Genomic DNA, 17,484 nt, shown 5'->3' with positions numbered 1-17,484 from the left:
ATAAAGCTGCCTGGTCACATTTCAAAACATCCAAACATGACTTAAAAACTTAGTACCTTCACAAATAGCATTTGTAGCTAACACAGGGAGATAAACATACACTGACACAAGGATGTAAGAACAAATTAAATATTTTATTACAGCAAAAGCAAAAAATATGTAGGAATGATGAGCATTCAAAATAACAAACACTACTAATATGGATACTTCTATTCGTTAGCAATTTTTAAGTAAATTTGTTAACACTCTTACAACATTTCCATTAAAAAAAAATGTAGGCTGTACAGCATAATAACATGATGTGCCTATAGGGCTTGGCCCCCATCTCCATACCAGAACAGAAGAAAAATAGTAATTTGTCTGTCTTAATAGTAATTAAGACAGACAAACTGAGATACAACGCAATAAAGTCCCACTGTTTCTTGCTCCTCAGAAGAAAATCAGCTCACAAGACCTGAAACAAAATACAGATGGTAAGTTTAAAAAAAAAAAAAAAAAAAACATACACCATTATTTTTGTTTGTTCTTGTTGTTTTTATGTGCAAATAATCATAACCAAACTAAACCAACAACAACAAAAAAGCAGATCTATGACCCATCTGACAATGTACTGTGGTCTAATAACTTACCCAGATAATCATCCATGAGAGATCCAATGGCAAACTGAAAAACAAGGAAAACTTTGTTTTAATATAGTTTTAAGTATAAAAGATTGATGAAGGCACAATGGCATCCCACATTGATTTGTTGAGCTGAGATTTTTCACTGTTACCGTCTTGGCGTCTGTAAACTGGATGTGACAAGTGATCTGACTGTTGAACCATACACTTTAATAAGTATGCCCTGAACAAAGACAGTTGTAGCGCACTGGCAGTTTGCAGACAGCACATCGACTGGCAAAGAATGTCTGCTGTTGATGGGGACAGAGTACAAAGTGGGTGGTGCAACCCGTCTATGGGCAACTCTTGCCTGCGATGTTGATCAGCCAGTTGGACCAAATTAACATACGAGAGGAAGTGAAACAGAGTTCTAGAGACAATGAAAAAGTGTCCACTGCAGCTACAGTCTGTACTTTTAATGCTGTACTTTTTAATCTTTGACATTTTGAGGGTTTTTTTCCACACTTCTCCTATTCGTGGAGAACTCTGTGGTCGCTCTCTTCCCCATTTTGGCCCACTTGTCAACCAATCGGCATTCAACCAACACACAGCGTTATCCACATCCTGCAACATGCAGTTGGTATGCTTGTCTGTAATGAAATACATACACAAAAAGGCGCAATAGTGCCATCAACTACACACTACACTGGCCCTGATAAACCAGGTGTGATTTTTGTAACCTGGCACACATGGCATAGCCTGTGCAGCCCAGGTTGAAGACACAAGGGTAAAAGCAGGTCAGTCCTTACCACCATTTTAATAATATATTAGTGCAGGAGCTCAGAGATTCCCCAATTACAGAGAGGGAGATGCTGGAAGAGTTGGAAAAAAGCAAAACTTTCTGGAGAAAACTCAGCGATCGCTTTGCTTTGTGTTTCGATTTTTCCCGTTTCTACACCAGCACTGATGTTGAGGTGAGACATATAATTCAGGAGAAGAGCCACAACCCAGTCATAAACTATGAGTTGGTTGTGGCACAATCAATCCTGTGACCAAAACTAGGTGTAAGGCACTTCTGCACTGCCTTAACTTTTCAGAGCCTGTAACTATGAACATCTTTTATATTTATAGGAAATTAACTCTGGCTTAAGTTTATATGAAGTACTTAACTAAAGAAGAGTAACAAACTTGGGGTGAAGAAGTTTTTCAAAAAATAAGAACAAACACTTACAATGTCATTCTTATCCACTCTGGTTCCCACAATCTTCAGCCGGATCTCATCATCTTGCTGGATTACAATGTCCTTAAAAATAAGAGGAAGAAACATCCTTAAATGCAAAACTGACACTTGTGTTTTAACCTTTATCTTCACTATAATGTGAACACATGTCTGAGTTTGCTGAAAACTTTTTTTTTTAAACACATAATAATGATAACTTTAACTTTATTTTAAAAGCCAATAAAGGCAAAGAAGAGAAATGTATTTTAATACATGTTTCTGTAACACAATTATTGTTTCAACTTAACAATGAAACAATACCTCATCAACTGTCTTATAACAGGGTGGATTAGAATTGGGGTCAAAGTCCATTTCTATGGGGATCGACTGCAAAAGAAATGTATCATGAGATTGAATTACAAACAACATAAATACTGCAAAGTGCACTAAATGACAACTAATTAAACACAATTGTAAATATCTTGCTGACTCACGTGGCGAGAGATGAAGCAGGACATGGGACCTATTTCTGTGAACAATCCGACCTGTAAGAATTACAGACATATTTAGAAACATTTCAAAAGGAAGACAGAACACTATTCTTTTTCAGCAATTCATGACTTCCTTCTTAAAACTGGACACATTTAGTTTAACAGTTTGGCTGTTAAAATGATTCAGAAAATTCAGAAGTACAATTTTTTTTATATTTCTACATCTTATAGGATGGATGGAATACACGGTGTAAAAAAGTAACTTTTCGTGCCACTATTGCATTTGCAATGTTTTACATCGCTTTGGAGGAATTTTGGCCCAATTCTCTTTCCGGAATTATTTTGAATTTAGCCACATTAGAGGGTTTTCAATCATGAATGGCCTGTTTAAGGTGATGCCAAAGCATATCAATCTGATTTAAGTCCAGACTTTCACTATGCCACTCCAAAACTTTCATTTTAGTTTTTTAACCATCCAGAGGTGTACTTGTTTTGACTCATTGTTCTACTGCATAACCCAAGTCACAGAGAGCCTCAATGCACAGACAGCTGAATGCATTTTTCCATTTGTAGTTAAACGCTCTCACTGTTGTTCAGTGGAGTCCCAAAACCTTAGAAATGGCTTTGTAACCCTTCCCAGACTCACGTGTGTCAATGACTTTGTTTCTCATCTGTTCTTGAGTTTCTTTAGTGTGTTGCTTTTTGAGATCTTTTAGCCTACATCACTTTGTCAGACCAGTCCTACTTCAATTCAATTCAGTTTTATATATCTAGTGCCACAGTTGCCTCAAGGCACTTTATTTTGTAAGGTAAAAACAAACAAACAAACATAGAAATCCCAACAAGTTAAGTGAGTACTTGAGTCAACAGATTTGACAGTGATCAGCCCTGGGTGTGGGTAGTGAAACTGAACTCAACTTTCCAAAAAAAAAATTAAATTCCAAAATGATTCGTCATATTTAATATAGGATTTAAAATGTAGCAGGAATTATTTTCCACACAGGGCCAACTAGGTTTTGGATAGCCCCCCCCTTTAATAAAGGAATTCATTTAAAACGGCATTTTGTATTTACTCAAGTTAAATATTAATCCTCTCTCTGATACAATTTTTTTTGATTATCAAAAATGCAAAAAACAAACAAACACACAAACAAACAAAAAACTAAGAAATCAGAGAGGGGGCAAATACTTTCCTACAGCATGGTATGAAAACTGTGTTTTAAGACTCTAAACCTGCCCCTCACCTTGTTAACCTGAGTGACCACTGCATCCACAACTTCTCCTTTAAACGGACGGAAGACAATGGCCTTGTATTTGACTGGATAGAGGACAAAACCTCTGCCTGGTTGGATTACGCCAGCACCGATGTTGTCAATGGTGGTAACGGCAATGACGAAGCCATGCCTGCAAGACAGAATTAAACAAATTATTCAAATTGCAAAACAACCTCCATCTGTGGCCCAGGTTTCCAGAAGCCACTGGTCAAATTTCAGCTTCTTTTTAGCCTTTGTTTTAAACTATTTTTAAGTCAAACACAAGAGTCACTCACTTGCCAGTGCAGGTCCCCTCGACCTCTGTGAAGAGCTTCTGCTTCACGGTGTTCAGCAGATTCGGACCAAAATATCTCGGATGTAGTAAGATTTCGTGCTCCAAAGAAATCTGTGAAAACAAGGCTTTTGTAAATTAGCTTGCCGTGGACAACGTCACTGCTCAAGCTATTCTGCTGCCGTTCAAAAACAAGAGAAAAAACACTTGTAGCATCTCCACACGACTATAAAAGCGCAACAGTGATAACAGCTTTTAAGGGTATACGATAAAGTTTTACAAAGCTACAGTAGCTACAAGCACGCCAGCCAAACTTGTATCAACGACAGAACCAGACTGCTGTTAGCGATTATATACAGAGAGCAATACAAATACTTACATGGTAAAACATTTCGGTCTGTTTACGTTTAGTCCCAACTCAAAAATCGTTTTATTATATTTTCTAAAAGATGTTTTTTCGTGTATTGAATGAAAACCAGCCGCTCGTTTGTTCCTAACAAAGTCACTTCCGAGTCAGAGGTCGATGTTGGGAAGTTGTTACCCTCAGTTCTGTCTCTCAGGAGCGTATCGCTTTTCTTTTCTAATTTTGATAGACACGAAAGTTAAATGTAATAATCACAAGTTAAGTTAAACAATAAATATAATAACAATTTAAATATTTTACCTGCCTTATCTACGCATCGCTTAATTAACTATTTAAACGACCCACAGCAATCAGGCTAACCTTTTCAATCCAGTCACAGACTGACCCCTGTCGGTGAGGAGGACTAGTGCGTGAGGGTGTGGACGTGCAGCAGGCGTGCCTCCATACTGGGTTTTGATTGGTTTGTTTTCCACGAGACTGTTAACGTCTGACATATAAACGAAGCAAAAACGAGATATTTGCTAACACGATAGCTGATTAATGGTAAATACTGCTTCAGTTATTGTGTAATGTGACGCACTGTGAAGTCGACTTAAAGCTGGATAGGTAAATATCCCTGCTTAACTTAGCGACATTAGCTCTAACTTTGTGCCTCTTAAGGATTAGTCTGACTTCCTTGAAAACCACTCCGCCTGGATACAGCAGTAGCTGACTGACGATCAGATTAATCTCACACCAGCCTCCAGTTTCTGCTGACTGACATGGCGAGTAACCTCGTCTCGAAGCTGTTCCGCCCTCATCTGACACAGCTTGTAAGTTGTTCCACACTTTTCCACTTTGTAGAAAGCGCACTTTATGGGTGGTTTTACGTGACTGCGCTGTCCTCCCTGCAGGTGTCTCTCCGTTCAGGTTGCTTATTACGGGGGAAGGGGGAGGTGGCAGCAGCGATGTGTACCAGATGTTCCTCCAGTGGCTCTCCACCAGAGAAGATCAGCCGATACCCAATTCCTTACAAGAAAGATCTGCCGTATGATATAGTGGAGCTTATGGAAGAAGTGGAATCAAAGGTTTACATATGAGGCGTTCAAGGTCTTTAAGTCTGCTGAACTTGATTCTGCTCCCCGTTAAACCTGTGTTTCCTTACAGGGAGGATTTTTGCCCAATGTCTTCAAAGTTCTGTCTCACAGACCGGCAGAGTTCAGAGCCTTCTTTGCATACTACAACGAACTGATGAACAAGGACACAGGTGTGCTGTATGTCTTTTTTTCTAGCAGCAGGTGCGTTTTTGTCTGAGATTCAATGGAATTGACAAACTCTGGGAAACGTTAGGCCCCAGAAGGTGCGCACACACTTCAGTAATGGCCCCACTCTTCCCATTGAGAAACACAACACCCAGACTGACATGAACCATGGTGACACAACTTGCTTTTTTTAGTAGTTTCAGTAGGGATGAGAAAGTCTTTGGAGTTTATTGTCGTGTGTGTGTGTGACTGTGTGTATGTGTGTGACAGACAGTACAGTGGTGTGGTGGTTAGCACTGTCGCCTCACAGCAGGGAGGTCCAGGGCCCTTCTGTGTGGCGTTTGGATGTTCTCTCTGGGCACTTGGGCTTCAAAGACACCCTTTAGTGAGGTTAGGTTAATTGGTGAGTCTAAATTGGCCAAAGTGTGGATGGATGGATGGATGGATGTTAGATTTGGATGTTGAATTGTTCCTTTCAGAAAAGCATTTCTAAAATTCAAAACCTGTAACCCTTGCAAAACTACACATGTAAATCCTGTCACATTCCAGGATATCTATAGCACTCTGGGTTCAATGAATCCATAAGCCATTATTTGTCTGTGTGCACCAGCCTTGCTTTTTAAAAGTAAGGAGAGCTGCAGATTTGGTATGCATTTTTAGCAGCTACCTTTAAAAAGAATGCATCATATTGCCTAGTATGAATGAATACTAGGCAATACGTAAAATGAGCTCTTTTCATACTTGCGTGCACTGCGGGGGATTGATGATGAAATCACAACTGCAATATATTTGTGGAGTATTCCTGTAACAGGGGTTGTTTTGTTTTTCTTGACTTAAACTTCAGTTGTGTTTATTTTCATTTCAGATCATTTTGGTAATGTGTAACCTGAGTCACTGTTTGTCCAAAAGAAATGTTCAGTAGCTTAGAAATGGGACAGCGCCAGCAAATTATCTTTCACAGAAAGTTAAAAATTCTCTTTTTAATGAGAAGCCTTCAAGATGGGACGTAAACTTCATGCAATGTGGGAAATGGCTCGTTCCAGCACTAATATTAACAATCGCTGCCATTTGCACTGTTTGGCTATTTTGTTGCTACAATGTAAATTAACTTTTCCGGGTGTAGGCATATTTGTATTAGCCTTTTTGTCTGCAAGTCTGTACATCTAAAATAAAATCTGTCCTGAACAATGCACCACAGCCTGAGAGTCTAGCAGATTGGCTTTAATTCTAAACAGAGTTGAGATTGCGCCTAAGATGTAGCAGGTGTACTGATTTATTGGTAAAACTTTAGCTAGATCAGGTTCACTTCAGTCTTTTAGTACAGGACTGGATTGTTATTTGAACAGGTTTGTGAGAAGTGTTTGCACCTTTTCCTTAAATGCAGCAAATGTAATTTTGACTCAGTATTTTTCCGATAGTTATAAATGTCAATTGTTTTGCAGGTAGATTAACCAAGGCAGACCGTGAGCTGATTGTAGTGGCAACCAGTATCTACAACAGGTGTCTGTACTGTGTGGTATCCCACGGTGCTCTGCATCGCATCTACTCAAAGAACCCCACACTTTGTGATCAGGTATAATCTTAAATCCGGTAATTATAACAAAGGTGTTTTAAGGTATTTTGTATATACACTCATTATGTGATGTGCAAAATTTAAACTAGGCTGTCTGTCACATCTCTTTTTTACTTTCTAATACAGATGCTGTTTGCATGTGACCTTCCTGTTTGGTTTTTCTTAATTGCCATAAATCAGCAAAACACACTTGTAGGTCTAATTGGTGCTCTGTTTTCTCCAGGTCATTGTGAACTATGAAAATGCTGACCTGGCCCCTCGGGAGCGTGCCATGCTGGACTTTGCCATGGCTGTGTGTCGCTGCGACACCATCACAGAGCAGCACTTTAAATCTCTGGAGGAAGCGGGCTTTGACCGCGAGGATGCCTGGGACATAGCCGCCATTGCTGCTTTCTTTGCCATGTCTAACAGGCTCGCCCATCTCACAGACATGAGGCCAAACCTGGAATTTTTTAACCTGGGCCGCATACCACGGGACAAGAGCAAGGACAAGGGGGGCGATGGCAACTGAGAAAGGGAGATGTTACAGATTGTCTTAGGTCAAATGCTGTATGTGATGTTAAACTGTTCATGGTGAAGGAAATTCTCTTATATTGTATCAACATATGACTGTTGATATTTGAAGTGTGGTTTAATGAGGTGTGATAGCCTGTTCTACAGGTGTACACGCTAAAGGCAAATAAATTGACACTGAAATTAGTCTGAAGGTCAGGAGTGTAGACTTGAGATTTAAGTAGCTTGACTGAGCCTGTTTGTTTTGTTTTTTGTTGTGCCAAAATCAAGTTATGCAGTGCAGGCATCTAAATGGGGCTTGTATGAATAGTTATGTTAAGATTTATTCCGATTCGCTCATGACTCACTAAGTTGTGGTTAATAGAGAGGTTAAGAAGTAGCCCTTTGTTTTGTTTTGTTTTTCTGCAGTTAACACATCTCTGACCTTTGAATCTGACCAGTGTGTAAAGTGAGAAAGCTTGTTTGGCTCAGGCCTTAATAGCCTCCACTGCCATGTAATTGTTTATTGCAATGTACACGAAAAGCATACCAGGATACACGAAGACATGCATTTCTGAAGTATTGGGTAACTTTGAACCAATTTCGAGTCCCTTCCTATGGCAAAAAATGTCATGAAACTGACTTTTCTGTATTTTACTGACCTTGTTTTAAAGTTTAAATGGAAAATTGCATTTCCTCAGTTTCACACGGTCTGTGGGATGAAGTTCTTGATTTTATGTGAGCTTGTATTTTCAATAATTTCTGTGTACAAGTGAAAGATGGGGCTTTACTTGCAGATGTCTCTCCTTTGTCGCTGTCAACAGAAATTACCTAGTCTTGGAAAAGTGCTTCCTATCACCACCAGATGGCGCTGCATTCATGAACCTATCGGAATTTACACTGTCTTCTATATGTAACCTCTGACTCATTAATTATTCCATATGTGAAAGATGGGCAAATAAAACCTACAAAGAAGAGCTTTAGATAAAGCTTAAATGTTGCTGAAAATTATCTCCAAGATTTTTTTTTTTTTTTAAAATGCTGCAATCATGCTATCATTTTTCCTGGTGTAACTCTTATCTGTTGGAGTGTCTCACTTCTGTATAGTACCCAGCATTTCCTCTGAAAGTTGATCACTTTTGATAGCAGAAAGTAAAGTCAAACATGCATCACCTGAAGATTTGCTTTTTTTTTCCCCTCTCCTCATGCACTAAAAACTTCCCTGCTCACTAGACTATTTAGGTGATATTCACACCAGGGGACATGAGATTGTGTGTGTAAAGCTTACAGGAAAGAATTACAAATATAGTTTCTGTATCATAAACACCCTGAAAGTCAACCAGAGCAGATCCTTATTGTAGCATAATGGGATTATTTATGTATATACACATTTAAATTTAATCCCTGTGCCAGAAGATGATGTGTCATTAAACCATTTGAAACAGAATCACCTGATGTTAGCAAAGGTCATTTCACAGATAGTTTTGTCCTTGTGTCTGTCCTGGGAGACCTATTGATTTGTTAAAGTGTCATATGGCTCATGTGCTATTACAGGTTCACATTAAGCACCAACCTTTATGACCCCCATGTGTCCTATGACTGTTAAAATGAGAAAACAGTCTCTTGACAAGACAAGTAATGTGAGGCTGCCCTGGACCATTCATGTTGTAACTAGAATAGAATAAGATACGATTGCGCTTTGTTGAGCTTGAGCACATAAAGATAAGAAAAGCCTTCAAAATGAAAGCTTTAACCATTTCCTGTTGTAGTCTGTACTTTGATGGAGGAATCAAGGTTTTATATGGCAGCTGTATGGGGAGTCTGCAGGCCTGCCACAGTGTCTTTATTCTCCAGAGGGAGATAAAACAAAGCACGACACACATATCAAATGGGGTATGATAAAGAGCAGAAGGAAAAAGAAAATTGAGGTTGGGGGTTATGTGGAAACAAAGGTGGAAAAAAGCAAAGTAGAAAACATTTATGAAACATAACTTAGATGTTTCCAGACGGGGTCCAAAGGGTCCAGATTTACAGCATGAGGCACTCGAGACCACTTAGGCAATTACATAAATGCAGACAAACTGTGAATCAAACAGATATTAGACATTGCATTGATCATAATTTGCACAGTAAGGTTTTCTTGGTGGGAAGTTGTATCTCTCCACTTACTTTAGGCATATTTGATAAATTCTTCAATATATTCCCATATTGAAACCAAATAATGTGAAATTATTTTCCCGTGCTGACAGATTCCTCTTATTCATTTGTCATTTTTTCATGTCATGTTAATCTGTCAACCTTTTGAGAACAATCTCCAGATTTTACTGCGTTATTACTGCGTCATCCAACATGGCGAGTGGAAAGATGAGAGGGGAAGTTATGGAAGAAGTTGCTTCTCATAGATGTTCAGGCAGACTTGTCTGCTTTTATTTAACACAACTTTCAATGTTGTCAGACAGCTTCTCCAATGTTTTGCATTTCTTGGAGAAAAGGAAGAAAAGGGGCAAAAAAAATATAAAGTAGGACAAATTAATTGAATATTTAAATAGATTTTCTTTTGCATCCAAATTGTGTATTCAGCATTTGCTTATTTTGTTGCTGTGGTCTTGTTACGCTGCTCTGGTACTCTGTGTGCAGTTCACTTGTAAATTCAAACTCCAAGGCAGCTCAAAACCTTTCTGTCCTGTCTTCAACGCTCTAAAACTGAGGATAGGAATGAGGTTTACGCTTTTCCTTTAAGCGAGATGCTATATCTCTACATAAGGGACACATTTGCCATTTGCAGTGCAGTGAACAGAATGAAGACAGGCAGAAGAGCTCATTTCTAGCAAGTGAGCACATATGGGACATTAGCAAATGGAGAGACACAAGGATGAGACCATTATCGTTCCGTTAAGAACGTGTCGGCTACTGTTAAGAATACATGTGAGCATGCATGTGTGCAGGATTACATATGCACATACTTTGTCAAGCAAAGTGTGTGTCTGCTTGTGTGTAGAGTAAGGCTGTTCTGTAAGCCTTTGCAGCTGGGGTCATTTGCATGAATTTGGCTTGATGGAATTTCACATTAACTGGCTACTTGCCCCCTTATCTGGGAGTCTAATCCCTACAGACTCATCGTGCAAACCCATCACACAGCTGCTAAACAGAGTGGAGGGAAGTAGCAAGTAGAAATGGCTGTGGTGGAAAAACAGAGCATCTATTTGTTACAGCCCTTGATGGCTTGACATTTCCTCTTTTTGTGTGGCTAACCTTTTTGAGTCCTTATGTGCAAACTTGTGTTAGCAAGATCCTGACCTGGGCTGGATTCATCATCCTTTCTTCCTCACTCCACCTGCCATTGTAACAGTGCCCCAGTCCAATTCCTGACACCTGGTTAATAGTGCATCTAGTCTGTCCATTGAGACGGCTGTTATTTAGTGTGAACAGTTGGCTACTGTGTCTGTTACTAGCTTCCCAGCACTCATCGCCTACAAGTAAGGAGATATTATTGTTTACTGATATTATGAATAACCAAAGACATTTTGGTTTCATCAGAAGCAGATATCATCCCTAAGGACAATGTATGCTCATGTGATATTGGCTTTTCTAGCTCACTGTATCAACACCCTAAAGTATACCCTGCTTTCAGGGCTGTGCAGAGATGTTTGAAGGGGCGGGTGCTCCAGTTAAAAAGGGGCAGATAGAACCGGGCTGAATAACAACAACCCACATTCATCAGGAATCTAATATGGAATCTCATCATACTACAACTGCGCACCGCCCAGGTGGCAAAAAATGTGCATGCTCTTTGCGAGCTCATTTCCGGCTCATAACCAGTACGCTCTGCCATTAACGGTGAGATTGGTTAATGGTAGTCATGTGACTGATGCAAACCAGAACCTTTTATTTAGCAAAATTGTGATTAATAGTCAAATGTTATTGTTGAGGGGCACAGGCAGGGCTCCACATACACACACATTAAATAAATAAATAAAAAAAAATTTACCTCAAGAAAAGAACACTTGGAGCCCCCATCAGGAAAAGGGCAAGTGCTTTTGGTTGTTTAGATTAAGTGCCGGACCCATTAAGTCTTGGAAGCTGTATATGGACTTAAGTAAGGAGTCCACTTTTAGTTATATTTTTTCCTCGTCATGTGTAAATCTCCTAATAGACAAGGGTTGGTTTCACTCACTATGAGCAGAGCCCAGTGTGTAGAAAAAAGATTGCTGAGTTGTTGAAAGAAATGATTTAGTCTAAGAAAGAAATAAACTTGGCACAGAAGCATGATGCAAGAAAGCTGCAATGGAAAAGTCAATTTGCACATCTAAAACCTGATCATAGAGCTCATAGACCTTTTGCAGCAGCTGTCACTGTACGCATCACAATGATAGAAGTCGCTGACTCACAGATGAGGTGTGGCAGCAGTCAGAGTTTCATGTTTGATATGTTCCAACAAAGACCTTACTAAGTTTCCCTTTGTAATGGCTCAAAGATTAATAGTAACCCAGTTAAAAATGCTTTTTTAACAAGCCCATGTGAACCTTGCCTAAATGGAAGCATGGTGTGCTGCAGATTAGTAAGATATCGGTTAATTTGTGATGGTTTTTAATGACTCTGCTTGATGTTCTTTCTGTGCTTTGTTTTTGTTTTTTTATGATTTTATGGCCTCACCTTACACCACTGAGCCCTGTTTGTCTTAAATTCATTTCTCAGTTGTCTGTATGGTCTTTTTTTCCTTTTCTGTATCTTGAGCTGGTTTGTGACATAAATGGAGATTAAACATAAATATTTAGCCGACTGAATGGGGTAAAATCTGAACAAATATGAAGTGTTAACATTCCCCCTACTTGCACTAACAGATTAACCACAGGCTAAGCAAAGCGGTCATCTAAACAATTGTGACATGTATAATAATAAAAAACGTGATGATCAGTTCTGATTTGACTAGGAAAATAGGTAATCAGGCAGCATGGCCACCCACTGGTGGTATGATGTTCATGGATATTGGCCCTTTAGGAACTATACACTTCCCTGCACAGGTTTTCCTTCCCTTATCAAATCTAATGAGTGAAATCCAGTAAGGTATCAAGGGTTGTGATGTAAATGGATTCACAGGAAGCTGTCTGGAATTGATTTCATGCACCTAAAATGAAAGAGCAAGAGTTTAATGAGACATGTAACACCTCTGAGAGTGAACGGTGAGCAACTGACTAAAATGGGAAAAAAACACATAGTTGCCACTTGGTCGTCATGGCTTCCTACTTTAGTACTAGAGGAAGTGTTTTCAAACCGGTAATCCACATACTCAGATTACTTCATGCCTGAGGATTATCAGTGATGCTTTACCTAACCTCAAATAAAGCTTTCACTGCTTTTGTGTATCCTTGCTTGTTTCACAGCAGGTAATTTAACAGTGTATGTCTGCATGAAAGAGCCATTTCTGTAAGTCAAGGCATGAAGGCGAGTGCTGTAAAAATAATGGCTTCAACACTGCATGGATGTCAATTCCATCTTAATGATCTAAGGCTCCGTTATCACAGTGTTGACGTTTCAGATTAGGGTTGAGTCCAGCATTGAATATTGTAAATAACAATACAAGTCAGTCTTCACTCTTGCTGTCCTTGAAACCTGACATGATCTGGGCAGACTACTATATTTGAAATTTTTGCTCAGCTAGATTGATAGATAGAAGTTAATTAGTGATAATAAATTGGTCATAGGTGTATATTGTGAGCATGGACAGTTGTGTTGGCCCTGTGACAGATTGGTGACATGTCCAGAGTGTACCCTGCTTCTCACTCTATGACATCTGGCTGCCCATATCACCACTCCATTCCAAATCTTTGACTCAGATAAGCAGAAGAAAATGGAGGGAAATTGCTCTAACCAATCTAACAAATGTGCTGGCTGGACAGGGAGATTGTGTGTTTGGGATTCCTTGGATCAGAGGACCAGGCAGGTGGCCTGGCAACATTTAGGGAAAAGAGAAACAATATTCGGGTATGGCGGCAGCAGCATCCAGCAGGGTTGGATTAATTGGGACCGGAATGAGAAAATGTGAAGAGGGAGCAAGAGGGGTGGTAATGGCCTCTGGTGATGTTCAGTATTTGTGCATTGAAGCTAGTGTGTGTTCGGAAAGCAATAACATTTGGCTTTCAAATCCCACTCACCAAGCATAAACACACACAGTTCCACCCACTCATAATCCACCTACCACACACAAACACAAAGTGAGAGCTTCATTTTTCTTTAAAATAATAATGCTGGCCCAGCAGTTCAGCAGGCAGAGGTCATTCCCATATTGGATGGTAATAAGGTTGAGCTTCATTCCATAACTTTTTTATGGATTTTATTACTTTTCTGCCCTTTCCTGACTTTTCCCTATAGCTTCCTGAACCTGTTTATGGTTTGGATCCCTAAATTATTCATTTTCAGTCCGTCATATACTGTTGTTGCATTTTTAGGTTCATAGATTTTAATTTATATTCGCAGGAAAAACTGAAATAAAAAAATCTGCTTTGGTTCAATTCTTCTTGATTCCCTGTGATGTATGCATCATTTGCACGCCGAGCTCAGCAGTCTGACATGCAATCTGGCCTCACTGAATCCCCCACCGTGCGCAGCATATGTGATCGAGTTTATGTTGTCGGTGCGCAACACATAAGCATGTGTTTATGTGCGAGTGTATTTTCAGAAATTTTGCATGTGTGTGTACGTGAAGGCGCCCTGACATTCAGTCTTGCTACCACTTTAACCCCATGTTAACAGATCCAGACTTCAAAGCTTCTGTTGCTGGCTCGATATAAAACAGCAACACCGGGGAACACATCAGCAGCAACAACAACATTTTTTTACATGTTGTGATCCCAGAAGAGTCTTGAAGGTGAAGGTCTGGCAAGTATTTCAGGCACTTAAACCTTAACAGGCTGACTCTCTCTCCATCATTGAGAGTTTGCTATACATACCAGGTGGTGCGCATGAAATGGGGTGCACACATCTGTTCTAATGGAACCGTCTGATTGCTTTTCCAAGACCTCCAATTTTTTTTTAATGGTGAAAAACATACAACATGATCTGAAGATGTAAAGCATGAGAATGCTTTTGAGGAAGGGTTAAAAATGTAAAACATATTTGCACAGGTTTGAAATACAAATTATATGCCAGAAAACAGAAAGACTTTTTCCACCCACAGGGGGAAATCTCTGAATTTTGCTGAACATCTACTTTCACAGTCCTTGGATTGCTCCAGAGCATGCTGCTGCTGTATTTCTGCTGTATACACTGAGCTCTCCCATATGGAAAAGATATATATAAATCTTATGAAGTTTGTATCTGTCTTGTGTGAAACTTGTATGAAAAGCATACAAGAGTGAAAACATATATAAGATCCCTTGAAAAATTATATAATGAAACTTGTATGTTTTGGACACTTACTAAAACAATATATGAAAGAAATGAGAAAGTGGCCACTTTCATGAGTAAATCATATAAGTTTTTACTGTTTCTTTTCCATATGGGTCTGCTTAGGTCTGGTCATGTATGTTTTACTGTAAATCTATGATGTAAAAATCTTGAATTATTAATGTTGATAATAATTAATAGCAACAATAAAGAGATTACAATATAATGTATAAGTGTGTATCACAAACCTACCATTACCTTCTCACCACTGCTGTGCTCTGATCCATGATGATGTATCAGATGAGTACCAGAGCAACCAGACTTCTAATTAAAGGGAGGTGAGTGACTTCTAATTCATTATAAATGGATTATACAGCATCTCCCATGCTTTCTGTGGATCTGTTGTATTTAAATGTGTTATATAAATGAACTGACTTAACCTGACTATGTTTCCTGTAAATTCATGAATAGGTCCAAGCCTAAAACTGATTTAGAGATTAAAATGTTCCTCCATGACCTGAATGCCCTAATAGTTTTTTACACTTGCATTGCTTTTGTCTATAGTATTGAATTTGTTTGCTGCATGTTTAGGTCCTTGTTATTTTGGGTTTTGCCTGCCCATTAGGTGTCCTAGACTCTTCTTGCCCTGAGTTATGGTTGTTTGTTTGTACCAATATGGCACCAGTGTCTTTCTGCATTGTTTGATGACAAATAATGACAAAATGTTAGAGATGATAATATGTCAGATGTCGACACTTCGAGGTAGAATTTTAACCAATTTAATTACATGAAGTTGGTGTTTTCTGGTCTTGTTTCAGTGCCAGTTAGTAAATGAAAAGATTGCAGTGAAACCAGTTGGGAAGTTAAAAAAAAAGATTTTTGGCAGCACTTATGTGGTAACATGTCACAACAAAATTTACTTAATTTACCAAATAAATATGAATTCTTCTTATATTGGGGTCCTTTAATGAATGTAAATTAATCATTTTAAGTTGATATGTGTTTCAGCCTTGTATCACTAATATGGATAAAGGGCTGGCTAGTTATGGTTTATTACTGTTTAATAACATACCTGTTACTAACCTAAAGTCCTGGATTCAAATATAACTTTCCCCTGAGTATTTTTTTTAATTATTTTTATTTTTTATATTTTTTGTTTTTGCTCCACTATACCATCATCAGTGTGTAGACCGTGAGTGCACACAAACATACAAATATACACAAAACCTCAAGTGTGTAGCTAAGGCAAGCAAAGCTAAACAAAGGAGGGCCTGTCTTGCAGAAACAGAGTGAGGGGGATTAACCTTTAACACAGTATGCTTTATATAGAGAGGCTACTTGTCTCCCAGCCAGAATATCTTAAGAGCTTTTATGCATAACACACACTCACAAAATATATGAATACATGGGATATAGAAGCTCTCTTATCACAAACCTTCCATTTGTAGGATTCCCTCTTTATTCTCATTTATGTAATATTCCCACTGACTGAGTCTAAGTGTCTTCTCTCTAAAAGTGTCTCTGTGTGTTTTTTTTTTTTAAACCAAACTCAGTTTATGTCCAAAATTACACTTTTGCGTATGTTCTCTACCAAAATATAAATTCTAATTATCTAACTTCCACAACTGCAGAATAAAAGTATGTGGGCTTTCGTGTGAATAGATCGATGAAGTGGCACTTGTGAGTCGTGAAATTCACAGACAATTGGAACAAGGAGGTTAATGTACCCTCTTTGTTCTACTTACAAATTTAAACTGGCACCGGTGTTTAATGGTGCATTTGTATTAGGATACAGTTGCATCTCCTGCTTATAGTATGTTGACAAAATTATTCAAAACCTCCACTGTAATAGCTGTTAAACAATGTCTGATCATGCAGTTTCATGTTTTACATCAACGAATAGATTTTAAGTTTTCAAGTTAACGTGTTTCTTTAACAGCTTGTTCATAGTGATGCCGTTGAGGTGCAGTGCTTTCATCTCCTGCTGTCATGGACTGTTTCGCTCATTTCTATTCCCATGCCCTTTTAATAAGTAATTTGAATGCTAACGCAGTGCAGCAGGCATATCTCAGTACAGTACTTTAGTCCCTCAACATGTTCTACACGGACACACACACACACACACACACACACACACACAAAATAATGTATGCACGAGAATAAACATTGAATAATGGACGTGAATAATAGACCTTCTTATGGTCAGAAAGAAGGAAGTTTTTCCATGAGAGAAGGCATCTGCAGTAATTCTTGCAGTACCCCCTCATATTTTTACTTAGCATTTTGTTATTGTTGTTATTAAAATATATTTAGTCCAAAATAATTTTTTTATGTCTTGGTTTTCACAGTTTTAATCATACAGTATTTAATTTCCAGAGAATTCACTCGACGGGTAACCCCGCTCAAAACAGTCTTATGAAAAATAACTTTATGTGCCTGGTGAGAAATGTGGTTATATTATAATTTTACCATACCTATGAGCTTTAGCTTGGTGACATTAGTTACAAGCCAAAATATATTATTAGAAACCATTTCTTATTGTCTCAGTGAAAAGCACACAATGAAATACACTGCAAA

General features: G+C 38.6%; 2 protein-coding genes across 2 annotated transcripts; one reads left to right on the top strand and one right to left on the bottom strand.

Annotated features, from left to right (window-relative positions):
* Positions 1-115: 115 nt before the first annotated feature.
* polr2g (RNA polymerase II subunit G) lies at positions 116-4,595 on the bottom strand. Its single transcript, XM_026142794.2, has 9 exons — positions 4,519-4,595; positions 4,234-4,434; positions 3,859-3,968; positions 3,554-3,713; positions 2,313-2,363; positions 2,140-2,205; positions 1,831-1,902; positions 630-663; positions 116-454 (listed from the first exon to the last, which is right to left on the bottom strand). The coding sequence occupies exons 2-9, from the start codon at positions 4,243-4,245 to the stop codon at positions 441-443; spliced, it is 519 nt and encodes a 172-aa protein (XP_025998579.1). The 5' UTR covers positions 4,246-4,434; positions 4,519-4,595; the 3' UTR covers positions 116-440.
* Positions 4,596-4,621: 26 nt separating this feature from the next.
* On the top strand, positions 4,622-8,702 carry LOC113006681 (uncharacterized). The gene is made up of 6 exons (XM_080307691.1): positions 4,622-4,761; positions 4,879-5,030; positions 5,112-5,285; positions 5,365-5,464; positions 6,902-7,032; positions 7,256-8,702. Exons 2-6 carry the CDS (start codon positions 4,980-4,982, stop codon positions 7,541-7,543), a joined length of 744 nt encoding a protein of 247 aa, XP_080163817.1. The 5' UTR covers positions 4,622-4,761; positions 4,879-4,979; the 3' UTR covers positions 7,544-8,702.
* The last annotated feature ends 8,782 nt before the right edge of the window (positions 8,703-17,484 follow it).

This window comes from Astatotilapia calliptera, chromosome 2 (genome assembly GCF_964374335.1).
Source record: "Astatotilapia calliptera chromosome 2, fAstCal68.1, whole genome shotgun sequence".
NCBI classification, from domain to species: domain Eukaryota; kingdom Metazoa; phylum Chordata; class Actinopteri; order Cichliformes; family Cichlidae; genus Astatotilapia; species Astatotilapia calliptera.
The sequence above is the reverse complement of the archived record's forward strand: the minus strand, read 5'-3'. Positions and strand labels throughout refer to the sequence as shown.